Source organism: Delphinapterus leucas, unplaced genomic scaffold (assembly GCF_059928025.1).
Source record: "Delphinapterus leucas isolate spDelLeu-1000000601 "Yukka" unplaced genomic scaffold, BTC_Dleu_Yukka2 spDelLeu_asBTCV2_sq25, whole genome shotgun sequence".
NCBI classification, from domain to species: domain Eukaryota; kingdom Metazoa; phylum Chordata; class Mammalia; order Artiodactyla; family Monodontidae; genus Delphinapterus; species Delphinapterus leucas.
The window spans coordinates 12,994,645-13,019,173 of record NW_028322234.1 but is presented as its reverse complement, the minus strand read 5'-3'; the positions used below and the strand labels follow the sequence as shown (position 1 = coordinate 13,019,173).

Genomic DNA, 24,529 nt, shown 5'->3' with positions numbered 1-24,529 from the left:
AGTTGCCTGGATTGTTTTTTTTTCAGATTCAGTTCTTGATCTTTTTTTTCTGTATTATTTACTTGACAGTTGGATCATTTTGGTGTGCTACTTTTGTAGTGCTCTCCCTATTCAGTATCCCTTCTTTCCTATCAAGGCAATAGTTCTTTGTGCAAACAACTGTACTTGGTGCTCCAGGGCTATAGATAGATATGTGATCCTTAACTTTGAAGGATGTGGTGTAGCTGAGGAGATGGTGCTCAGAGTGGCTTGGGGCAGCACCAGAGATCAGCACGTAGAAGTGGCCTAGTTGAGGGAGCCAGTGGAGATGTTGATTCCCGGGCTCTCGGCAGCTATGTGAGCACCACACAAAGGCGATCATTTTCTGTGTTAAGATTTGAAAAAGCACTGCTCTAGATGCTTGATAGAAGTGTTTTGCTCAGAGAACACAGGATCCAGGCAGGGGTGTAAGAAGACCATGCAGGAGATGCAGTTCACGCTGGAGGGGCTGGACTTCAGCATAGGTAGAAGTGGGGTACTGGCCCACAGAGAGGGCGGACAGCATCAGGTGCAGAGGCTTGGAGATGTCAGTCTATTTGGGGTGGGAAGAACAGAACAGATTATAAAGTTTTAAGTCAGAGCAGGGGGCCCTGTGAACACCCATGAAAATAATTTGGCCTTTCTCTTCAAATCGGTGGTTGGCTGATTGTGAAGTCTTTTGCCAGGGAATGGTTTGATCCAAGTGCTGTTTTAGGAACTAGAACCTAGGCCTGGGCATGCTGAGTGGGCTCCCAGGCATCATGGAAGAATAAGCCCCGGTCTTGCTTCCTGGCTGGAGGTCTGTTTTCTTGGTGTACTTTCCCACCCCCTTCCTTTAGCGGGTAGTTGTAATACTTGAAACAGCTGCAGGGCTAGGGTTTAATCTCTCACGGTCATGGTCAAAATATGATATGTGCTCTGTGGCTGTTGTCCATGTTGCTCAGCACACTTCAGGACCAGAGAGGGGGTGGGTACAAGTTTTATATAATGAAAGACCCAGAAGAAACTTAAAAGCTAACACTAATGATAGCATTAGACAAACTTAATAGAGGTTTGAATGAACGGCCAGCAAGCAAGCAGCAGTATTGCTGTTTTGGAAAGCTGAGTGTGTTGGGGTTTTGTTTACCTGAGGCTTTGTCTGTCACTTGGTTACCATCACATTTAGCTCCTTCCAGGCAGGGCTTGTAGGCTCAGTTTGCTGCAGTCTTCCCTTGCCTGGCTCGTTGATTAGGTCATATTTCCAGCACTGCATGCGGTTGCTGCTGGTTTTCTGGGGTTGGGCTCTAAGTGTAGCTACAGCGGTAGTTTGTTGAAGGGTAACTGTGAGGTGCTGATTGGATCTGGGTGGGTGAGTGCACGCTTCAGTCTGTGAGTACTGAGTGTCTGGACCAGCTTTAGAAAACTGTGCTACTGGCCCCATTCTTGCTCTAACCTTCCAAGTTCAGCTCGTGGGTGCAGTACCAGAGGCCCTGCCAACTGGGCCTCAGACTCTGGAGCTACATGGGACTCTAGCATCATGACCCATCATCAAGGACCCTTACAGTTTTCCAGTAAAATGACCTTGTCTGTGTGTATATTTCTCAACCCCTTCCTTCCCCTTTCCTTTTTTATTTTTTAATTAGTAGTAGTCCTGCTCTGGAATCTGTAATAAATTTCTATTACCATAGAGGAATTTGGCTAATTTTTTTTTCTTCCTGATTTCCTTAGAAATCCTAAGTAATGCACTGAAGAGAGGAGAGATCATTGCAAAGCAGGGAGGAGGTAGGAAACGCTTAGTTTTGATGTTTTGATTTTTAGAATAGGCCTGTGTTACCGGGGATAGTAGTGTAGTGGTGAAAGCATGGGCTCTAAAATAGACTGCCTGGGGTGGGGAACCAGCTCTGGCTCCTCCTAGCTGTGTGACATTTGGCAAGTTACTGAACTTCTCTGTTTTTCGTACTGTAAAATGGGGATATAATGGTACCTACCTCATAGGGTTGTTCTGTAGAGTAAATGAGTTAATGCATAAAAGAGGACCTGCGTATGTGCTACGTACACGTTAGCCATTGTCAAAATGTCCGTGTAATCTGGGGGCTTTCTTGTTTCTAGTACTGTAAAATTGTAAATTGCCAAAAGTAAATATTTCACCTGATTATAAAAGTGTACACCACCTAATCATAGCATATGTTTCCTATGTACACGTGTACTCACAAAAATTCAGAACATTATGAAGAAAGTAAATACCTGAAATCTCACTGCCCTGCGATGAATGCTGTAAATATTTTGGAATATATTCTCCCATTAATACACTTTTTTTTAAGGGGTACCTAAAACTAAATGTACTTTAATTCAGTCTGATTTTTTTTTTTTTTTTTTTTTTCTCATGGCTCTGAGCATCTTGGCATTTCCTTGGTAACTCCACTTGCTGGATTTATTTCTGTGGTGGGCTGATTCTAGAACTCCATGTGGGTACCGTTTCTTCCTAGTTCTCTGCTGCTATTGGCATCTGGAGTGTCACCCTCATTTTTGGTACTTTTGGGTATGCTACCCACCCTCTCTAGGTCTCTTAACATTTTTTATAGTTGCTGAGATATTTCTGCTGTGAAAGCTTAATATTCTTAAAATTGTGTTTATGTTTTGCCACTTGGTGCACTGTTATTCAGCCAAGGAAACAGTCACCGAGAAGTGGCATGACTCGTGCAAGGTCACAGCTTTGGTCAGTTAGAGAATCAAAGAAACGGCTGAATTTCCTCTTCTGGAATTTGCATCTTGGCCTGGGCTGCTTGATTCAGGAATGGGCTGGCTGAGGGCTCAGCTGCCCATTTTTCAGAGGCAGGTGGTGATGGTTGTGAAGCTTGAGTGAGGGGGACTCTCGGGCTCTGCTTGTGGAAAAACTTGGTGGCCAGTGGCCTTGGTGGTGGAGCCAGACCCTCCTTCTCCAGAATTGTAAGCATCACAGGGTCGGCTGTGCACTGCTGACCTGCCAGCATGTGTCCAGCTGAACCATGACAGTGAGGGACTGATCCCAGGCCTGTTACTAAATCTACTCTGCAGTGCCATCAGATTTTTTTCCTCCAAAGCTAGCAAAGTTATACACGGCAAAGTCGGTTGGCGGTTTCCGTGACAGAGTAAGGTTCCCTAGAAGTGGCTGGCTGTGTTCATTTGTACATGAGGATCTGTATTGGTGTTGGTGTTTGTTTTCTTTATCTCTGCCTGATTACATGGCTGTGTAATAACTTACTTATGCCGTGGAGGTGCTAAGGAAATGCAGCCAGACTGGTTACCAGCAGGGCATTGTAGAGGGACAAGTTGGGAGAGGATAGAGGTTGTGAGCAATTTTAATTGTCCCCATTATAATCCATGTAATCCATTATGTCGGGTGACCATCTGAGTGTGGGGTTTCTGTCCCTCCCGGCCCCCCGCCGCCCCCCAGAGCCTTTATCAATGTCTGGTGGTGGGGAAACTGCAGAGTTCTCAAGGAGTTGATGCCCGTTGCTCACAAAGCTTGTCACAAGTATTAGCACTTTCAAAGTAATGTGGAGAACATTGTTGATCAAAGTTCTCAGGGTGGGTTTTTTCCCTCTTTAAATTTTATTATGGAAATTAACTGTGGCACAGAAGTAGGAAGAATGATGTACTCACTACCCAGCTTTAACAGTTGTCAACATTTGCAGGATATCTAATGATAACTTATTGTGGGACTTAAAATTTCTGAACCGTGGTTGAGCTTGTGAAGTGCCCAGGCCTCTGCACCCAGGGAACCCTCCTGGCATGGTGTGCACACAGATCCTCAAGTACCTGACATATGCCTGACACATTTCATGTCTCTGTTTTAGGTGGAGGTGGAGGCAGTGTCCCTGGAATTGAGAGGATGGGCCCCGGCATTGACCGCATTGGGGGTGCCGGCATGGAGCGCATGGGTGCAGGCCTGGGCCACGGCATGGATCGTGTGGGCTCTGAGATTGAGCGCATGGGCCTGGTCATGGACCGCATGGGCTCAGTCGAGCGCATGGGCTCTGGCATCGAGCGCATGGGCCCACTGGGCCTCGACCACATGGCCTCCAGCATCGAGCGCATGGGCCAGACCATGGAGCGCATCGGCTCTGGTGTGGAGCGCATGGGTGCCGGCATGGGCTTTGGCCTGGAGCGTATGGCCGCACCCATTGACCGTGTGGGCCAGACCATCGAGCGCATGGGCTCTGGCGTGGAGCGAATGGGCCCTGCCATCGAGCGCATGGGCCTGAGCATGGAGCGCATGGTGCCCGCAGGCATGGGGGCAGGCCTGGAGCGCATGGGCCCTGTGATGGATCGCATGGCCACCGGCCTGGAGCGCATGGGCGCCAACAACCTGGAGCGCATGGGCCTGGAGCGTATGGGCGCCAACAGTCTCGAGCGCATGGGCCTGGAGCGCATGGGCGCCAACAGCCTGGAGCGCATGGGTCCCGCCATGGGCCCGGCCCTGGGCGCTGGCATTGAGCGCATGGGCCTGGCCATGGGTGGTGGTGGCGGTGCCAGCTTTGACCGTGCCATCGAGATGGAGCGTGGCAACTTTGGAGGAAGCTTCGCAGGTTCCTTTGGTGGAGCCGGAGGCCATGCTCCTGGGGTGGCCAGGAAGGCCTGCCAGATATTTGTGAGAAATGTAAGTGGCTCTTCAGGAACTTCTCAGGGGTTGTATGCACAAGGGAGGAGGGGGCAGGAAGCCAGCAGGACTGAGTGGTAACAGGTCGAAGTCAGAGGGAGAGCTGAGTAGCGTGCAAGGGCCCTTTGCCACTTTCCCCGAAGTTTGGTGTTGGGAGAATGAGGAGGGAATGTGAGAGCTCGTGAATACTCGTGCAGCAGAAATAGTGGGTTTTGTGAAATCCTAAGCTTCTCTACTGGATGGAAAAGCCAGTGATCTGAAGAACTTGAGTTTCTTGAACTCTCAGCTTGATGAGCTGCTAAATGACATGGCACGACAGTTCGGGGGTGGGGGGGAAAGGCTGTATCTGAATTATCTTTACCAGATTGACCACCTTTAGCTACTATTCAGTGGTTCTGTGGGCTGCTCACCACAGGCAGCTGTGTGTTCTGCTCTGTGCATGGTGCTCCCACAGACAGATGCAGACAGGAGGGAATGAACTTGCTGTGCTAGTTTAGAACCTCACGCAGACAGACTCTTTGTTCTCTGCTGATCATCTCAGTGTGAAGGTCAGCCAGTTTCTCTGTGTGATAAGTTTTAAAGGCACTCTGAGACAATTGATGTTTGTGCATTAGGATTTGGTTGAATCACTCACCAGTCTCCTTTTTCTCCCTCAGCTCCCATTTGATTTTACATGGAAGATGCTAAAAGACAAGTTCAACGAATGTGGTAAGTATTTGAGAGGCTTTCTAGGTGCTTCCTTGTGTTGTGGCTTGTTGGTGCTGCATTGGAGTCATGCAGCGAGGCTTCCATCCTCGTCTTCACAGACACCTTCCGTGACTCTGGAGGATGGATGGGACTTGCCATTTTTCTGCCTGTGCAAATATTCAAGCAGGTTGTTGAGTTTCCTTTTATGTGTCAGATACTTTTTCACCTGTGTTCTCATTTCATCTTTGTTTTTCTCTTTTTTTCCCCCTTCCGGTTTTTGAAAGGAGGTAGTGTTGACCCCATTTTACAGAGTCAGGCCAAATCATGTTCCCAAGGTCACATGGCTTCTAAGTGACAAAGCTAAATAAAATAAATACATCTGAGACAAGGTTGTTTTCCACAATAGCACTATTGGTTTGCGCCTCAGAGAGCACTCGCCCAGCAGGTCCCTTGGGTGAGGTTTCACAGGCTCTGGGCACACAGTAGCTTGTGTGCGATGAAGCTAAGGGTCTCTGATAGAGGTTTCCTGGCACACCAGGCAGCCATTCTGGAAGGGTCACTTTGTGGCCAAAAAGAAGTTGTCTCCGGTTGAGGCCCTGCCCCTCACGCCTACCACCTCTTTTCTTTTAACTATGTCAAGTTGGGAGCCCCAGCCCTAAGCCAGAGGTCTGGGTAGCTCCCTGGATCAAGGCTTCCTCAGTGTTTTCTCATTTCCTTTTGCTGCAGTGATTCAGATTTCACCACTATTGCTGCTTCTCCTGGTTCTTCTCTCGGGTCAACTGTTGAGCCATAGCCTGCCTTCTTGCCCTGTTCTTGTCCTCTTTCCACTCCTTAGTTCCCAAGTTGTAGTGGATATTCTGAAAAGTCAAATTGGATCACTTCCCCCTGCCACAGATGCCCAGAGGTGTCCCTCTGCTGTAAAGAGAAAGCCCAAACTACGATCCCCTGTACGACTTAATGTCACCCTAAGCTGTTTTAGACCTTTCCCGTGAGAAGCCCTCCAGGATGTTGACCTCTTAAGCAGAGTTGATGGCCCTAGAATCGTGAGTGCCAGCACCGGTTACACTGTGTGTTCTTGGCCCTGTGTTTCTGTGGCTCTTCCCTTGTAGATTGTTTCCATGGTGCTTGACACATACCTGGATGCTTAACCGGAGCTTGAATGAATATTTGTAACCTGTTTGCCAGTTATTACAAAGCTTGTATTTGGACAATACAGAAGTGTCCATGGTATTGGCATTGGCCTTGTAAATGCGGTGGAGCAGTGTATTAAATAAGTGAAGCCTCTGTAAAATTTGCCTATAAAGCTGGCTTCACACAGCGTCTTTTTATAACTCTTGAGAGTAAAAGTGTGCATTTGAAGCCGCCAGGAATGCTCATGGTGGGTCAGATTGTTGTCCCGTTGGCAGAAGAATGGCAATGTGGCTGAGGGCCATAGTAGCTGGGTTCCAGCCGCTGGGTTCTGAGCATTCATGCGCCAGGCGCGAGGGCCACCCTCCCTTTTGACTCTGTCAACCGAAATCCAACAGGTGATCTGGACTGAGTGGAGCCCAGACTGAGGCTGAGCTCTGGGTTTGCCTGATGAGTTGTGGTCTCTTCTTCCCTCCCTGTGCCCAGGCCACGTGCTGTATGCTGACATCAAGATGGAGAATGGGAAGTCCAAGGGGTGCGGTGTGGTTAAGTTTGAGTCGCCAGAGGTGGCTGAGAGAGCCTGCCGGATGATGAATGGGATGAAGCTGAGTGGCCGAGAGATTGATGTTCGAATCGATAGAAATGCTTAAGCAGTTGCCTTTTTTAAACATCGATACCAGACCTCTGAATTTGTATTTTTTCTTGTTAACCATTTTAATTTGTTGGCTGGATGTATAAAGATGTTTAAAAAATTCAGTTGCTTTTTGGGGTAATTTGAATTACTTTTTTAATGACTGGGATTCCATTTGACTGTTTGCATTGAGATTGCAATGTGCGCAATTTTTTTTGTAGTTGTGGCATCTTGTTGACATCGAATATGACTTTGATAATAAATACCAGTTCCTGAAAGCTGCTTGCTTTTGTGTGTGTGTTGTGGGGTAACTGCCCGAGTTTGGGGGAGCTGGAGCTGCTCAGTCTCCTTTCTACCCTTGGAGCTGTGGACCCTTGAGGTGGGAGGCCACTGGCCCCAGCCACTTCAGAAAAATTTCGTGGAAACGGAATCCTGAGTGGACCTCAATCCCCCAGGGCTGGTTAATGGTGCATTTGGCTGTCGGAGCCATCCTGTCTCCCCTGGTGCAGTTCTGTAGGGCACAGATGCTGCATCAGGCTCGTTTCCAGTTAGACTTTTGTCTCAGTCTGCTCTGGCTGCTGTAACAAACATTTGTTTCTCACAGTTCTGGAGGCTGGGAAGTCCAAGATCAAAGCGCTGGGAGATTCAGTGCCTGGTGAGGGCCCGGTCCTAGTTCGTGGATGACACCTTCTAGCTGTAACCTCACATGGCAGAAGGGGCCAGGGAACTTTCTCAGACCTCTTTTATTATTTTTTTTTAAAAAGTAATTTTTTAGCTTTAGTTTGGCTGCGCCGCACGGCTTGTGGGACCTTAGTTCTTCCCCCACCAGGGATTGAACCTGGGCCCTCAGCAGTGAAAGTGCGTGCAGAGTCCTAACCACTGGCCTGCCAGGGAACACTCTCAGACCTCTTTTGTAGGGGCACAAATCCCATTCATGAGGGCTCTGCTGCCATGACCTAATCCCCTCCCCAAAGGCCCCACCTCCTAGTACCATCACGTTGAGGGTTAGGTTTTCAACGCAGGAATTGTTTTTGGCAGCAAGGACACAAATGTTCAGTCCATAGCAGCTTTTCTTTGCTAAAACAGACCAAGTAGGGTGAGAGTTTCTGAGCATATTTTGTCCTGTCAGAGGTTTAGGCTGAACTTGATACCTGGACTCTTATCAGAACTGGGTCACATTCCCCCCAAGATGTGATCTCATACGTAAGTCCACTTGGGCTGTGTAGCCTGTGAGAAGCTGCCGCTGCTGCTTGTCACGTTGGATGTGGAGGGTCTTCACTCTGGCTGGTGGCTGACACGGGGTACCATCACGGGGACTCCCACCTCTAAGTCTAGCAAGGTGCCAGCTCCCTTGCTACCTTCTCCTGCCCTACTTTTCTCCTTTCTGGCCTATATCCTTGAGGGGTGCGACCTTGGAGAAGGGGGGTGACCCCACAGATTCTCCCAGGTGTCTGATCATGGCTCCACTGTGTGGTGCCCATCAGGAGGGAAAGACAAGACAAGAAGCAGGAATTGCTTTAAAAGAGGGGCTTTATGTGGTCTGTGTCCGTGGTCAGACAGGAGCCTGGGCAGCTCTGTGACGGCCAAACTGGGATCCAGGGCTCCTTCGGTTAAGAGGTGGCTGGATTGGTGGGTTGTCCTGGGTCCCCACCCCTGTAGGCCTTATCGTCCCCCGGGGAATGGTTGGTTATCCAGAGGATCTGCCGAGGAGGGGTGACTTCCAGTGACCCTTGCCCCATAAGCAGGTAGCCAGCAGCCCCTGGTGGAGTGGGATGGGACCTTACCCCCTCCCAAGACACTGTAGTCCCTTCCAGTCCACCCGGAGCATCCACATACATACCCCAGGAACCGACGTCGTCATACACCTCTGTTTCCCTGGTTGAGAGCACAGTTAAGGTCAGTAAGGGTCACCCCACCCCTCCCCCCTAAATCCCCCACCCCATCAGGGCCAGCACTCACAGGGGCAGTAGAGCTGTTCTGGGTACGTAGCCATCTGCGAGGAGAGAGCGGGGGTGGGTGAGTTCTCCACCCTCCCTGGTGGTTGGCGTCTTCCCAGGGCTGCCCCTGCTGGGCTCACTCACACTTGCCCTTGGTGTCCCGGCACAGCATCTCCTCCTTGCTGGTGAACTCGATCACCTCCAGGATCTCCCCACGCCGAACCGCCAGGTGCTTGCCACCCCCGCGACGGGTCTTGGCGTTGGGGTCAATCATCATCCTTGTCTGAATCACAATCTCCCCCTCAAACTGGGGAGGAAGACATCAGAGCTTTTGGTCATGCTGCCACCCGGAGGACCCCTGCCTGGCTTCTTTCTGAGGATGGAATTTGTGGGGCTTTGGTCAACTGGGGCTGAGCGCAGCCCTCCCAGGACTCTTGCTTTGCTTGGGGTTCACACCTTGAACTTCTTCCGGAACTCCCGCTCAGCTTTCTCTGCCTTCCGGATCTGCTTCAGAGACTTCAGGTCCGTGGGCGGCAACTGCTGTGGCTGGGGGCCCTTCTCCTTCCTGAGCCCCCGGGGAGTTGGGTGCTCATGAGCAAGACGTGCTTCTCAGGGACCCCCTTTTACCGTCCTCCCAGAGCTCAGCCCCACCCTGTCCCACTCCCTTTGCCCTCTGGTACCTGGGCTCTTGGTCTTGTGGTGGCCTCCTGGGGGGTTGCTGGGTAGACAGCACTTCATCTGGGACAGTCAGAATGCTGAGTTAGGGCAGGGACCATTGGTTCGGCCTCTGAATCTGGCGGCCTGCTCTTTCCCTTGTCAGTTCTCAGGACCTTGGTCCCCTCCGCACCCCGCTGCCCAGGCCTTTCTCATGAGTTGTGAGTTCTAGTGGATTGCCTTTCATTTTCTTAACTCCTGTCGCAGGACAGGCGTGGCAGAAACCGTTACCACTCATTTCAGCTGTCTTGACTGTCATCCCAAGTTGCTTGCCGAGGAGGACCTAAGGGTTCAGAGAGGTAACGCAGCCTGCCCCAGGTCACCCAGCTGTTAAATGGTAGAGGCAGGATTTCTCTGTAGGCTTTTGAGGCCATTTCACGCCTGCCTTGTAGAGCAGGTGGGGTTCTGGGAATTGTGATGAGGTTTGGGTCAAAAAGTAAGGCGAAGAAAAATATTTCCTGGAAGCAAAGAAGTCTGCCTCTGAGAAGGGGCTGTTGGGCTGGGGCTCTTGCCTGGTTGATGATGAGACTGGACTGTGAGGGGTCTCCCAGGTGAGGACTGACTACCCCGCAAATAACCAGCTTTCCAGGTATGAGCCCTGCTGGCCTAGGGTGTGGCTTACAGTGAGAGCCTTGTGAACACAAGGGGAGTGAAGGATTCAGAACCTGAAGCCCCTAGCTTTTTGCAGTCCTCTCTGAATGACTTGAAGTGCTGCTCTGGACATTTCTAGGCCAGCAGACCCTTCCATCAAGCTGCCCGAGGGGCATCTGCATGGTGCCCTTCCACCCCTTCAGACACTGAGTTTGCCTCCAGCCTCAGCTGGGTCGTGCTCGGGTAACGGTGCCACCCAGAGGCTGCCCAGGCCGGAGATGGTCACCCGGCTGGGAGCAGTCTTGACTTCACCCCAGGGCCCCTACAGACCTGCCGCAGCCAGAGAGTGCAGCCCTGGGCACGGCAGTGCGGGGCAGACCCTGGTGCCCTGTGTCCCCAGCTTTCTGGCAGTGTGATCCTGAGTACGCTACCCTCAGCTCCTGAGAAAGAGCTGGGCCCGGCCCCTCCAGAGGAGCCCCCAGCTGTGCAGGGAGCCTCTAGTGGAGCCGCCACTGCTCTGAGTGAGGCAGAGAGTGGGAGGGGGGAGCCCAGAGTCCTTCCAACTGGGGACAGACTTGAGAAGGGCAGAGCTGCCTTTGGGACAATCACTGAGCCCCACTCAGTGTCTCGAGAACGGGGGAGATCTGGGGAAGCATGTGGTATATCGGCTCAGAACCTTGAAGAATGACTGGCGGTTGTCCAGTGCCTGGGACGGTGAGCAGAGGGAGGGAAGTGCCTGGTCTACTTGGGGTTGGGGAAGGGGAAGCGGTGGGCCACGCCTGCGGAGCTGCTGGAAGTGGATGGCCAGAGGTGCTCCCTCCCCACGTCCACATCCCCAAGAGAGGCCCCCCCAGACCCAAGCCACAGAGCTTAACTGGAGCGGAAGCAGGAGGGGCCCTGTCAGGAAGCTCTGTGCTAACAGGGGTGTTGCAAGCAGCCCCTGGGGAAAGCCCAGGAGAAGCAGAAGGGGCTGGGGAAGGAGTAACAGCTGTATAGGCAGCAGACTTTGGAGGGTGGGCTGGTGAGGAGGGAGCGGTAGCTGGGGATCCCAAAGGCACCTCTGATGAAACGTTCCCCTGCAGGAGACCCTTCCAAAGACAGGACAGGGAAGCAGCCTGGGAGCCTAGGGTCTGGGCTCCTGTGTATCGGCTGTGCGGCCTGGGGCAGGTCACTTCTTGCTGCAAGCTTGTCCTCAAGCTTGCACTCCTGTAAGATGGGCAGGACACTGCCTCGGGGGTGGTGGGCTGCGCACATTCGGTGAAGTGCTGGCGCGGGAGCCTTGGTGTTTTCACGTGGGGTTGGTGAATGCATCATCCCCGAGCTGGGCCTGCTTGGCCCTCATCCTGCTCTCCAGGAGCAGAGGTGTGGAAGGGAGAGAAGCGTCCTTGGAAACCCAGAGCACAGAGAGAGAGTTGCCTGGGACTGCAGACCTGGAGGGTCGGCCACACCCTGTCTCCAGCCCCTGCCTCTGAGTTCAGGCCCAAGTCCTGCCTGGACATCCCTCAGGCACCTCCAACACCATGGGTCCCTTACTCAGGTGCAGGCTCAACATTTGGGCCTCAACCCTGTCATGAGCTCGCTCTCGTCCCTGGTGATGCACCACCAAGTCCTCTTGCTGCTTTGTACCTGATCCTTCCACTGCTCTCCATGTCTTCTGCCACCACCCTGGCCCACACCCCTGCCCTGGCCACACCCTGGTCAGGCTGCTGGCCTCTGGGCCGCCCTTACTCACATTGTTCCACCCACCAGGAGCTGGCGTGACCTTTCTGAAAGGCCCCTCCTCCTCTCTGCTTCCTCCCCTGGCGCTGCTTTCAATCCATCAGGGATATGGATTGCCACTTGGCGTCACGCTAGCAACATGGCAGAACACACCCTTGTGACAAATGTTCCCCAGGTGCCTTGGCAGACTGGTCTGGCTGAGGGCCTGGCCCCGTCACCAACAAACCTCTGCCCTTGGGGCTGGGTCTGGAGTCGTCTGTGGGCTCCATGTCCTCGTACAGCTCGTAGGCCTCATCTGGGTCCCTGTGGGGATACCTGAGATGAGGGCCTCTTTCGGTCCCGTGACTCAGCCTGTACCCCCTGACTCCCTACACTCACTGTGGGGTGTCTTCAGGCTGTCGAGCCAGGAAGCCGGCAGAAGAGCTCCTCGGCAGAGCTGTGGAGAGATGAGAACAGGAGGGAGGGAGGCGGGCACTGCCAGGGAGCCTCCACACCCTCCTTTCTGCCTGGGCCGCCCTCACCCACCTGTGCTTGCTGCCAAGGTCCTTCGAAATCTCTGGACGTCCCTGGGGCCTGGGGGCAGTGGGGGCTTGGCTGGAGGGGCACCCAGGCTGCTGACTGGGGGGAGAGGCCTCCGCCGGGGTGGGCGGCCAGGTTTGAGGCCCAACCTCGAGCCTCCACCGCGAGCGAGGGCTCCAGATCTCTGCTGCCTGGCTCCAAACCCTGGGCTGAGTGGGAACCTAGGGCTGGAGGCTGCAACGGCAGTGGGCAGTGAGCTCTCTGAACGGGAGCCAGGGAGTGGAGGCTTTCTAGGGAGGTCACCGAGGAACTCAGCCTGCGGGCGCTTCCTGGGCAGAGATCTGGGCTCGGGCTGCGAGGACTTGCAGGGCGGCCCCCGCCACTCGGGCTGCAGAAACTCCTTGGGGAGCAGGCTGCACTCGGGCCCCGAGGACGTCCTGGGGAGGTCACCACACTCGGGCCGTGGGGGCTTCTCGGGGAGGTCACTCAGCGGAGGCTGTGGCATCTTTCCGGGGACTGTACTGAAGTTGGGCTGTGAGGAGTGAGGCTGGGGCTCACTGGACTCGGGCTTTGAAGGGGGCATTGGGGGGACCTCAGTGGACTCGGGCTGCGGCAGGGACTTCTCAGGGAGACCACTGACCCCAAGCTGCAGGGGCTTCTCGGGAACGGTACTGAACTTGGGCTGGGGGGGCTTCAGGGTGGCCTCATTGGACTCAGGCTGCTGGGACTTCCTGGGGAATGCACCGAACTTGGGCCCTGTGGGGGGCCTTGGGGCGTGGCTGAGCTCGGGCTGCAGGGGCTTCCTGGGGAATGGGGTGGCCTTGAGCTGTGGGACCTTCTTGGAGAGTTCACTGAACTCAAGTTTGCAGGGCTTCTTGGGCAGATCAGTGAACTCGGGCTGGGGGTGCTTCTTGGGATGCTCGCCTAGCTCAGGCTGTGGAAACTTTTTGAGGAGTTTGTTGAACTCGGGCTTTGGGGATATTTGGGGGAGTTTGCCGGTCTCGGGCTGAGAGGCCTGGAACTTTGCTTGAAGGCTCCGAAAGTCCTGATGACTCCCCTAGGGGACACGGAGTCAGGCAGGGACTCAGACACATGCGGGTGGTGGAGAGACGGACGTGGGACAAGCGGACATGGTCACGGACACGCACCCCCTTCCCCTGGCTCCTGTTCAGTTAGCTCCTCTCCCCCACCTTCTGCCCTTGGCTGCCATCTCTGTTGGCCATAGGCTCCCACGTTTTTCTGTCTCCAGCCTCCCGGCGGGTTGCAGGCTCTCCTAAACTACCACACCCTCTGACCTCGCCACTCAGGACCAGGAATGCACACCCAGCCTCACCCCACTCTGGACCCGAGCTCCTGGGGCCCCTGGGGCCTGCTGCTCCCATAGCCCGCCCCGCCCCCTCAGTCAGGGGAGCATCCTCGAGCTCCTCCCCCCCCCACGCCCCCAGGCCCTTCTTTTCTCATTTCAAAATACATCCGGAATCCAGCCACTTCTCACCGCGTGCACCACTGTCCTGGCCCGGAGGAGCCTAACCGGGGAAGGCAGTATCCCCTGTTGCCTGGATCATTTAATAGGCTCCTCCTTGGTCTCCTGCCCGCCCCCGACCCCCGACCCCGCGTCCCCATCCCTGGTCAGTCCCCTCACAACAGCCGGAGGAGGCCAGTTAACCCAGAGTCGGTTTGTGCACCTCTGCTCAAAATCTGGCCGTGTTCCTTCATTTCCCCACAGTAGAAGCTAAAGATCTCACGAGGGACTTCCCTGGCGGTCCAGTGGCCAAGACTCCGCACTCCCAACGCAGGGGGCCCGGGTTCGATCCCTGGTCAGGGAACTAGATCCCGCGTGCCACAACTAACGATTCCGCATGCTGCAACCAAGACCCAGTGCAGCCAAATAAATTAAAAAAAAAAAAAAATCTCACAAAGGCCCTGAACGGTAGATTCGACCTCTCCTACCCAGTCACCTCCTTGGCCTCCCCTTCTCCCATCTCCTGCCCTCTGCCTGGGACACTCTCCCCACTGCATGGCTCTCCTTCTCCTCTTCCAGGTCTCTGCTCCCATATTCCTTATTAGAGAGGACTTCCTCCCAGACCACCCTAATTAAAAAAAGAAGATTGGATTCCCCCTTCCCAGGATTCTCTATCCTCCCCAACCTGCCTGATGTTTCTCTTAGTTAGTACCTGACACCTTGTATCATTCTATTTATTTTACTTAATACTTTTTTTGTGGGGGGGCGGCGGTGGCCATGCCTCGCGGCATGTGGGATATTAGTTCTCCAACCAGGGATTGAACCCACGCCCCCTGCATTGGAAGTGCAGAGTCTTAACCACTGGACCGCAGGGGAGGTTCCAATACTTGTTTTTTAAATGTGTTTTGACTATTTGTGGGATTTTTTTGTTTTGTTTTGGTCTCTCTCCTCCTCCTTTCCCCAGCCCCTGTGGACTGTCAGCGCCCCAAGGTCAGCAGCTTGTCTTGTGCATTGCTGTCCTCCCAGTGCCTGGCCTGTGCTAAGATGCTCAGTAATTCTTCGTTGAAATAAAGAACGTACAGGACACAGAGACAGGCATATGGGCGGCCTGACCATCACATTCTCACACAGACTCACGTGGAGAGACACTAAGAGACCTAGAGGCAAACCTGAGGGCAGGGCCCCACAGTCCCAGACACCCCGACTGATGGTCAGGGATGCCCACCAGGCCCGGCAGGCAGGCTCCCGAGCGTGGGCACGCGCACCAGCCCTGGCACAGGAAGTCCGTCCCAGGTATGGTCTTGACCAGCCCCACATCCTTGGTCACGGACACAGGAGATGCACAAGTAGGCCAGGCCTGCTCTGACCGACAAGTCACCCCAGAGGTGGCCCTGCCACACCTCCCAGACCTGGCTTCACCTGGGGTCGAGGAGACCGGGGAGGGGAAGGGTACGACCTCGGGGACTTTGCCCCTGCCTGTGCCTCACTCTGCCCTGATCCAGAGAACAAGGAAAGGTGCCGGGGCCTGAGACGCCTCTGTGGAAGCCCCCCTAACTGGTGGGTTGGGGCAAGGCTCCCACGTGACCCAGGGGGCCAGAGAAGCCGGGGTCAACAGGTCAGGCCTTGGGGCGCTGCTGGGGTGGGGGGTGGGCAGCGTGTGCATGACCCGCTTTGTCGCCCCCAGGAAGGCCCTGCCCCTCACCCTGGCTGCCTGTTACCGGGTTGCTATTCATGGCGGGGGGGTCGTCTGGGCAGTGCCACCCGTCCCCCTTCTAGTCGCAGCCTCAGCCTCTGCTACAGGCCCCTCGGGAGCCTGAGCTGTCCCAGAGGTGGGTCCTGGCTGCCTCCTACCTCTGGGCGTTTGTGTCGGTCACAACCCTGAAAACCTGCCTGCCCCTCTGCCGCCCCGCTCTTGGAATGTGCCTTCCAGTTTCCACCCGTGGCATCCCTTGCCTCCGGCCAGTGGGGGGCTCTCCCAGGGCTTGGGGGCTCACTCACCATGGCTGCAGGCGGGTGACGGGCCACAGGGCAAGTGGGACCTGAGCCAGGGCTGCTGCCTTCAGGAAGTGACTGTAGCTTCTGCTCCACGGGCCCCACGGGGTGGGGTCTACTGGCCAGGCGGGAGGGCAGAGGAGGAAGGGGAGGAGGGGGGACAGCCCCAGCCTGTCTTCAGGTCCTGCTGGGAGCTTCTTGAATTCCTGTCCTGCGCTGCGCTTTGTGCATTTCTCAGCAGACACCCAACGGTCACTCGTTTCTCGACTCTGCTGGCCTCCTCTCTCCCACCCCATGCCCTGCTGTGTGCTAACCTCCGGACTCCAGGAAGGACTCATGCCAGGCCCTGAGGACCTCCTGCCGACAGAGGCAGGCCAAGGCCAACTCCTCCCAGGGCCTCTGCGGGAGGGGAGTGGTAGTTCTCAGCGGGAAAGGGGCACGGCCAGTTCCAGGCCGTGAGACCCCAGGAGTCGAGCGAGCCTGAAGGGTGAGGCCCTCCTGCTGGCTCTTGTTGCCTCAGTCCGCCTTCCTCATTTCAACACTTCCCTGTAGCCTGATTTCCAGCTCTGAGCAGGACTTAGGACTTCCCTGTTACAGGGGCAACTGTAACAAGGGCCGAGGGCCCAGGTGGGATGGCACGTTTGGTGGTGGTGGGTGGGTGGGGAATGTCCAAGGCTCCCAGAGGACAAGAGAAGGAGGAAAACGGGGACAGCTGGGAGGCCAGCAGAGAGGGGGTGAAGGTGGTAGGCAAGATTAGAGCTGTGAGGGTGCAGGGTGCGAGGCCAGACAAGGGAGACCCTGATGGCAGGGCTCGGTCCCCAGGAAGTCAGTGACCTCGGGCTCATAGAGAAAGAGAGAAAACACCCAGTGGGAAAGTGCAGAGCCCTGATTCTCAGTTCAGCTATGCCACCGGCATCCTTTGAGTTCACAGAAAGACAGAAGCTCCTGGAGATTTTGACTTAATTGGTCTGGGGTGTGGCCTGAGCCTGGGGATTTCTTACACACCCTCAGGGGGATTCTAGTGTGCAGCTGAGGAGTACTGGTGCCCACAAGTCACCCTGAGACCCCGAGAAAGTGTGGGTTGTGCCTCGGGTCTGAGGTGGGGCCTCAGATTCTGAAACATCCCAGGTGATGCCCATACTGCTGGTCCAAGGATCACAGCAAGAGTAACAGAGATGTACTGAAGTCTCCAGAAAGATCCACATGAGACAGGGACGGAGGCTGGGCATTGCATTCCCAGCAGGAGCCCTTCACTTGCCTCTGCCATGAAGGCCACAGACTGCAGTCGGCAATGACTCCGCCTGTGTCTGCTCTTAAGAGCACAGCTTGGGGATTCTGGAGCCTGTGCCCGTGCATCCCTGTCCTTGAACGGACAGACATGCACGCTGGGTCACATTTCCGGATGTTGGTCCGCCTCCGAGTAGGAGGCTGGGGATGATGAAGAGGTCTGGGTCCTGGAGCGGCTCAGCCTGTTCAACGTGAGCCTGCAGTCTCAGGCCAACCTGCCCCCTCTGGGGCGGCTGTGTAAGGTGGGTGCCTGCTTGGACGCGCCGGCCCCTCATTCATTCTCCCTTCAGACCGACACTCTGGGGCGCCCTCTGCTGGGCGGAGCCAGGGCCCTAAGAGGACTCAGCTTTCAGGCATCCTGGAGTTGGGGTGCGGTGGAGGGACCCTCTGTGGGGCTCCCAGCTTGGTTGGCCAGAGGGAGGTCAGGGGCTGCAGGAGCCCAGAAGGGACAGTGGGAACAGTAAGACTTCCCAGGCGAGCAGACAAAGGTTGGATGGGAGTTGGGAGGGGGTGAAGGTAGGGGTCAGTTTTCAGAGTGACCCAACTCCCTAGGCCTCAGGGCAATTTCAGCTTGCTCCAGAGGGCAGCGAGGGGCCCAGGGGGGACTCTGGACCCACTGTACCCATGGGAGGGGCTGTTGCATCTTTGTGGGTGACGCGGTTGGGGGGGGGCGGCACCTACCTGGACCAAGATACCTGGGTCTCTCTGGGAAGGTCCTGACAGACTGCGAAGTGGCACTGCCTAGATTCGGGGGTGCCTGAATGAGGAGCTTGATGGGGAAAACTCCAGGGGCTGGGGGACCCTGGTACGCTGGAGATGGGACACCAAGCCCTGAAGATGCAGGAAGGGATGGGCCTAGAGCCATATTCCCAAGGGTGTCTAGGGGCCTTGTGAGTGCAGGAAAAGGAGTGTGCCCTTTGGGCCTTGCTGCCTGGGTTTTCTCATCAGTGGTAACTGCCCCGCTTCTGGGGTGGTGCAGAATCGGTGACTTGGAACCGGGCCCGGCTAGAGTCAGGGCTCAGTCAGCTTACCCTCCTAGCCTCACCTCTATCTGTAAAGTGGGCCCCTGGACCCACCTCCTCCCCAGGTTCCTGAGAGGGTCCCAGGCAGCCGGCCACAGGCTTGGTGGTTGGAGTGATGTCAACCACCTGCGAACATTTCCCAAGCCCCCTCCCTCGCTCCCCATCCCTCTTTTGAATCCTCACAAGAACTCCAAAGGATGAGCATTCATGACACTCATTTAAGGAGTAAAAAACTGAGATGCAGAGAGATTGTCTTTCCCAGGATCACCCAGCTGTGGTTCCAAGGCTTCTGGCTGAGAAGGGGGAGGGGAGCTCACAGGGGGCCTGAGCCCCAGGGTTCCCTGACGGCCCATCTGGCCCTACAGCAGGTGCTCAGTGACAGCCACTTCTGTGGGGGCCTGGAGGTGCTAGCAGAGTGGGCGCCTGGCCTGAGCCACCTGCGACTCAGCTGCAACCCCATCAAGGACACTGGAGCCCTAAAGCCCCTTGTGAGGCTGAGGGCAATGGGGCAGGCAGGCGGGCAGGCCGGCTCCTGGGTCCAGGTGGAACAGGTCCAAAGGGTGCCCAGATCTCCCTGTTGCCCTTCCCAGGAGAAGCTGAAGGGCCTTCAGAACTTGGAGCTGTTCAGCTTCGAGGAGTCACAGCAGCTGCGCTAACGGAGCAGGATTTTGAGTCGTTACCCGAGCTTGGCTACCTGGATGGCTTCGATGCTGGGGACCCTGCTCAACTCTGAGGCTGAGGCCAACATGCTGGGGGACGAAGATTCTGAGGAGGACTAGGGGAAGGATGGTAAGGCGGGCGAGGGGAAGATGGGAGGCTGGTGAGTGAGGGGTGTGAGGCCTGGGGACTCCACCCAGGGGGTGACTAATGTCTTGCTGGCCGCAGATAAAGGACAACTCTGATGACTTGGAAGATGGAGGAGATATGGAATGAAACAGGGTGGGGTGGGGCTGGGGACCTGGTCCTTGGGTTCTTGCTCACAGGATGTCTATGTTCCCCAGGAGGAAGAGGAGAGAGATGCTGAGTGTGGTCCTGAGAAGAGGAGGTGGAGAGGTTCAAGATGGGGCCTTGTGGGCTACTAGGAGAACAGGATCTTCATCCAGAGAGCTGAAGGGAGCTGTGGGGAGCGGTGGGGGTACTAGGCAGGGGAGGAGCACGATCGGAAGAGTTCCCTGTTTCCAGAGGTGTTCAGACTGGGGGGAGGGGCGGGGGGGTGGTTGCCTCCGGTGCTCCAGACGGGGTGGGGGGGTGGCGGGCAGGTGGGATTGAAGCTTGGGCTGGAAGGGAGCAAGATGCAGGAAGTAAAGCCAGCCCGAGGGGTGGCTGCCAGCAATGCGTGGGACTTCCATACCCTGGAGGCTTGACCCTCAGGGTTCTGGTGACAGCAGTGTGGGACCAGATTTTGAACTCTGCCCCCAGCCTGACTTCCCAGGAAAGAAAGGAAGAAGAGGACCTATATGGGGGAGAGGTGAGAAGGGAGGAAGCCCAGGCTCTCCAGGGCTGGCCTTGACCCACCCTCCTCCTCAGAGCTGGGGCAGGGGGAGGAGGGGAAGTGGGCAGCCGAAGACAGTGAGGAGGATGAGCATGAGGCCTGAGCTCCCGCCTGCCAGAGTGCCCAGCCCTGGGGGCCCTGGCACCTCCCTTCTACTGCTGGGACTGCCCCACCACCCTGTCACCTCCCTGAGAGTCAGTGCTGGCCTCAGGACCTGGGGGGCTCCAGCTGGGCGGGCGCTCCTGACTCCCGGAAGTTTTTAAATAAAACTGGAAAACTTCCGTCTCGTACGGTTTCTGGAAGTGGTGGGACAGGAAAGAGGACCACCTACAGCTGTCCCACTGCTGAGGTTGACAGGGGAGGTGGGACACAGGTGGGCTGTGAGGGGGAGGCCTGCCCCCTTCCGAGGTGGGAGCGCCCCAGGACTGCACTGGAGGGGCATGGGACCCAGACACAGCACAGGCTGGCTCATCTGCCTCCTTTATTGTCCCGCCACCCCGCCCATCGAGGCCCCCCTAAAATTACAAAACTACCCACAGCCCACCCACAACGCGGCGTGGTTCAGAGCGGCGAGAAAACCGGACACTCCCCCTCTGACAGCAGCGGCGACACCTTGGGTGCCAGCGGGGCCGGGTCTGGGTGGAGCAGAGGAGGGGGCGCCTGAGCCTCAGCCCCGCCCCTCGCCTCAGGGCCCCCGCCCTCCCCACCCGCGCGCTCCCGGGCCTTACCCGCCGGCGCGTCGGGGCGCGGCTGCCCGGGCGCCGGGGCCGCAGGGGCGATGGGGCGGTGGTCCTCCAGGTGTAGGGTCATGGCGGGCCGCGAGGCCGTGGAGAAGGCGCACTGCATGCACGAGTAGCGGCCGCGCGTGTGCTCCCACACGATGCGGCTCGGGGCCGCGTGCCCTGCAGGCAGGCGGGACCCCGTCAGCCCCGGGCCCTGGGCGAGGGCGAGGACCGGGGCGAGGGCGGGTCGTACCTTTCTCCCCGCCTCCCCCTCAGCTCCCAGGCGCCGGGGCTCTGGAACGGCTGATCCGTTTCTCCCGGGCGTTTCCCCATGTATTTGGGGGGCACCAAACTTGACTTATCTGCGTTCCCCTCTCCCATCCTCTGAACCAACGTAGGGGGAAGGACTCGGGAACCGGGTGAGAGTTTTACACGGAAACGCCGGCGCAGATAAAGAGCAGGGGCCGTAATTTTTTAAGGCAAAATCCTGTATTTCGGGGATGACATTTCTGGCCACCTGGGAAGGGGGTGGGCACCGCTGCCTCCCAGTATCCCCTACGCCCCGCAGGGGAGAAATCCCCTCCACCCTCCCCGGTGATCACCTGCACGCACCTGAGGGCGTATCGGAGCCGCCCTGGGGTCTTCGCGGGCTGCCGCCGGCACCTGCGGTAAATGGGCGGGTCAAGGTCAGAAGTTAGAGGGAGCCCAGCCCACCCTTCAGGCGTCCCTGCCCCCACACTCACCTTGGCTCTTTTTCCACACTGCGGCGCTGGAGGCGGGCGGCCCGGGAGCGGCGGCCAGAAAGGGGCGCGGGCGTGGGGGGCTTAGGCCAAAAGGCGCGGGGTTCAAGTACGGCAGGAAGGGCCCGGTGGGGGCAGGGGCAGGGGTCGTAAACGGCTCGAGCAGCGGGAACTGTAGCCCAGGCGCCAACGCAGGGTCGGACTCCGGGGGGCGCTCGGGCGCTGGTGGCTCCTTGTCGAGGGCGGGGGGTGGCGGCGGGGCTGGGCTCTGCGCATGCTCGGCGCAAACATGCAGGTGCTTGAAGAGGGAGCGGTGCGTGCGGAAGCGCAGGAGGCAGTTCTCACACCTGGGGGCGGCACAGGGCTGGGCTGGGTCTCCTGCGGGACAAGGGAGGGGCCTATCCGTAGTAACCTGCGGAGCCGCCGCTCGAGGGTGGTAAGGGAGCCCGGGCCCAAACAACAGATCCCCCATCTGCGGGGGAGGAGTCTGCCCTAAGCGTCCCCCTACTGTGGTCGCGACCCTTCCGGACCCCTCCAGGTCGGAGCCCTGGGAAGATGAGGAAGGAAGTCTCAATTGTGACTTAGGTGATCCCTTTTCCTCTTGGGAGGTAGAGGGCTGGGCGGAGCCGCGCCAAGAATGCCGCCCCCAAAACCCCTTCCGAGCCCCGCCCTCGGGGTCCCTGGAACTTGCTCTAGCGACCAGTGTCTCTTCTGGGCAGGTTAAGGGCAAGGCTTGCCCTAGTTCATGCCCACTTCCCCGACCCAACCCCATGGACTAGGAAGGGAGAAAAGCCCGGACCCCCAGTAGTGGCTGTCAAATCAGTGGTGGGGGGTGCTGCCTGGTCACCGAGCGCCAGCAGACGTGGGGGTGGACGGGGTCTCACTTGAAGTAGCGATTGGGTTTGTAGTGCAGCTTGCCGTGTGCCACCAGTTCCTGCATGTTAGGGAAAGTCTCGGTGCAGCTCAGGGCGGAACAGCGGAAGAGCTTGCCTGGCAGGGCAGGGATGAAGGACAGAGGAGTGGAGAGGGGTGGCCAGTCGGCTCTGCCTGCCTCCCGCCCTAACCTGCCTCCCCACCACCTACCCTGGCCCTACCTTCCAGGGACTGTGTGGGTGGGCAGTGGGTACGCAGATGCTGTGCCAGGTCTCGAACGCTGGGGAAACTGAGGCAGCAGCCAGGGCTGGAGCAGGGTATCTGCTTCCCTGCAGGACGCACAGAAGCGAGGGGAGGGGTGTGTCACCATCTCTTCTCCATCCACGCTGTCCAGGGCCCTACCCCAGAGAGGCATGTATGGGGTTGCAATTACCCTATGGTCTCTTACTGGGGCCTTCACCCTCTGCCTCCCCCAACAGAGGGTTGGGGCTGAGTTGGCCTGGCTCACAGCCTGGCATACACCTGGGGCTCAGTAAGTGGTGATTCCCTCTAGATGGGCCCCAAGTCTGGAGATACTCTGTATTCTTCACTTCTATCGTTCCAGGCCTGTGATCCCCCAGAAGGCCCCATCACGGGTCACCTGGTGGTGGGCGTCGTCTGGGAGGCCGCAGGTCCTCACTGGTTCCGGAGACAGTGCTGGTCAGGCCAAGGCCGGGTCCAGGGCCAGCATGGCCACTGTCTGGGGCTGGGGAGGCACCCTGCTGGGTCCCTCCAAGCCCTCCACGTTCCCACACTGGGGGTGTGGCTGCCTGGTCAGAGCCTGGCTCCTCCCCCATGGAAGAGGAAGTGGCTACAGCAGCCACAACTGGGGACACCTCCTTGTCGGTCTCACTGGAGCTGGGCTCTGCAGTGCCCGGCATGTCCGGGCTGGGACCCGAGGTTTCCTCCTCCTGGTGGAAGGAAGAGGTGGGGAGAACCCCTCTGGGCCCAGGGTCTGCCTGGGCCAGCCAGGGGAACTCCACCCCGCCAAGACCACTGGGCATTCCTGAAGCAGCAAATGCCCCGGAGACGTCACCCAGTCAGCCCCCATCCTAAGGAGTGGCAGGGGGTGAGGGTGGATTGAGCTCCTGCCTCCTGTGTCCCCATCCTCTGGGAGGGAGCTTGGAGGTGTTCCAAATGTAGAAGGGGGTACCTTTTTAAGAATCATCTATATGAAAGAAGCATGCCTTTGACCCTAACTCGGAAAGGTGGGAGGCCCCCTACAAGGCAGGGGCGTGGCCCACAGGGAGTGGGCGGGGCAAAGGCGGGGATCTGAACCGGGCGCGGATAGGAAGATGCTGGAGGGGCCAAAAGTGGCCGAGGGGGTTGTTCAAGGACGGAGATATATCTACCAGCTGGGCTCGAGCTGTGCAGGCGAACTGGAAGTGCTGGGGCCCCGGCCGTATGAAGATCTGGGGCGGTGCCCGAGCCCTGTGGGCGTGGCCCAGTCGAAACCAGGCCCAGAAGTAGGGGGTAGGGTGCTCCCCGAGTGACAGCCAGCGGCGGGCGAGTGCCCGGATGTGGGGGCGGGGTCGGCCGGAGGCTATGTGCGCTACAGGGCCGCTCCCCGCCAGTCCCCGCTGGTTCGCCGCGTCCGCGTCCCCGGCGCCGCGCTCACCATCCTCGACCTGGTTCGGCTTCTTGTTCCCGCGGCTCCGGCGGCTCCAGCTAAGGCTGCGGTGACTCCTTGCGTGGCCGCAGTATCTCGCTCACGCCGGCGCCATTTTTCGCCTCCCAGGTCTCGCGAGAACGGAGGAGGGAACCTGTGCACAGTGCTCCGCGAGGAGGCGGGGCCTGAGATCCGGGATTGTCCTGGACGGCGGAGCGTGCGCCGTGGTGGATTTGCAAGCCGAGGGCAGTCGTAGGGTGCAAAGAATCTGCAGGCAGAGATCTAGGATTAAAATCTCCCCGGGCCTCTGTGTTCTCCTCTGCAAAATGAGCATCTTCATCCTCTGCAGTCCCGTCACCATACCTCGAAAGGGGATAAACAGCGGTTCTCTTTTTTGAAGAGGTCGTGTTTAGAGGGCCTCCTCTTTGGAGGGAAATCGGCAGTGGCCGTCAAAATTTTCAATGCAGTTAGTTCTGACGTTGGAACAGGTCTGCTGAGATAGCCAAGGGCGGGAAGCAAGCCAACTGTCCGTCCTCGGGACACCCGGAACGGGTGTAGCCTAAGGATGGAGAGGTGCGTGTTTTCAGGAGGATGGATGGAGAGCCTTGGGTATACCGGCGTGGAATGAATCACCTATCCAACCTACGTTTCTTTTCTTTTTTTTTTTTTTTTTAATACAGCCTCACTAAGTGTCACTACATCTCAGAAAGTCACTCTAGAATTTAACAC

The 24,529-nt window shown here is 57.0% G+C and overlaps 3 protein-coding genes across 13 annotated transcripts in view; 1 reads left to right on the top strand and 2 right to left on the bottom strand.

Moving 5' to 3' along the window:
- HNRNPM (heterogeneous nuclear ribonucleoprotein M) overlaps positions 1-7,360 on the top strand; it is a 39,078-nt gene extending 31,718 nt beyond the window's left edge. For 6 of the 11 annotated variants that reach the window (XM_022557650.3, XM_022557645.3, XM_089905506.1 and 3 more), the window contains 4 exons: positions 1,726-1,779; positions 3,834-4,636; positions 5,293-5,344; positions 6,938-7,360. In XM_022557650.3, coding sequence (XP_022413358.1) covers positions 1,726-1,779; positions 3,834-4,636; positions 5,293-5,344; positions 6,938-7,101 — 1,073 coding nt within the window. In that variant the 3' untranslated portion in view covers positions 7,102-7,360. Of the gene's footprint in view, positions 1-1,725; positions 1,780-3,833; positions 4,637-5,292; positions 5,345-6,906 lie in introns of all 11 variants that reach the window. The other 5 variants (XM_089905507.1, XM_089905513.1, XM_089905512.1 and 2 more) reach the window with 2 other exon arrangements.
- A 507-nt stretch (positions 7,361-7,867) lies between these two features.
- Positions 7,868-16,354, bottom strand: PRAM1 (PML-RARA regulated adaptor molecule 1). Its single transcript, XM_022557655.3, has 11 exons — positions 16,331-16,354; positions 16,023-16,187; positions 12,569-13,619; positions 12,422-12,479; positions 12,270-12,346; positions 9,700-9,757; positions 9,476-9,584; positions 9,164-9,326; positions 9,042-9,075; positions 8,923-8,957; positions 7,868-8,782 (listed from the first exon to the last, which is right to left on the bottom strand). The coding sequence occupies exons 1-11, from the start codon at positions 16,352-16,354 to the stop codon at positions 8,745-8,747; spliced, it is 1,812 nt and encodes a 603-aa protein (XP_022413363.2). The 3' UTR covers positions 7,868-8,744.
- A 3,931-nt stretch (positions 16,355-20,285) lies between these two features.
- The window catches only part of ZNF414 (zinc finger protein 414), a 5,402-nt gene continuing 1,158 nt past the window's right edge, over positions 20,286-24,529 (bottom strand). The window contains exons 2-10 of the mRNA XM_089905896.1: positions 24,326-24,359; positions 23,544-23,877; positions 22,793-23,102; positions 22,374-22,481; positions 22,164-22,269; positions 21,283-21,626; positions 21,152-21,202; positions 20,546-20,719; positions 20,286-20,452 (exon numbers count right to left, since the gene is read on the bottom strand). Of these exons, the coding sequence (XP_089762022.1) occupies positions 20,379-20,452; positions 20,546-20,719; positions 21,152-21,202; positions 21,283-21,626; positions 22,164-22,269; positions 22,374-22,481; positions 22,793-23,102; positions 23,544-23,877; positions 24,326-24,359 (1,535 nt within the window). The 3' untranslated portion in view covers positions 20,286-20,378. The remainder of the gene's footprint in view (positions 20,453-20,545; positions 20,720-21,151; positions 21,203-21,282; positions 21,627-22,163; positions 22,270-22,373; positions 22,482-22,792; positions 23,103-23,543; positions 23,878-24,325; positions 24,360-24,529) is intronic.

Coding starts and splice junctions, on each gene's coding strand:
- PRAM1 (XM_022557655.3), bottom strand. CDS start 16,354: ATGAGTCCTTCCTGGAGTCCGGAG. Junction 9,327..9,475: donor AGTTCCGGAAGAAGTTCAAG/GTGTGAACCCCA, acceptor CTTCCTCCCCAG/TTTGAGGGGGAGATTGTGAT. Junction 9,076..9,163: donor CCGGGACACCAAGGGCAAGT/GTGAGTGAGCCC, acceptor CTCTCCTCGCAG/ATGGCTACGTACCCAGAACA.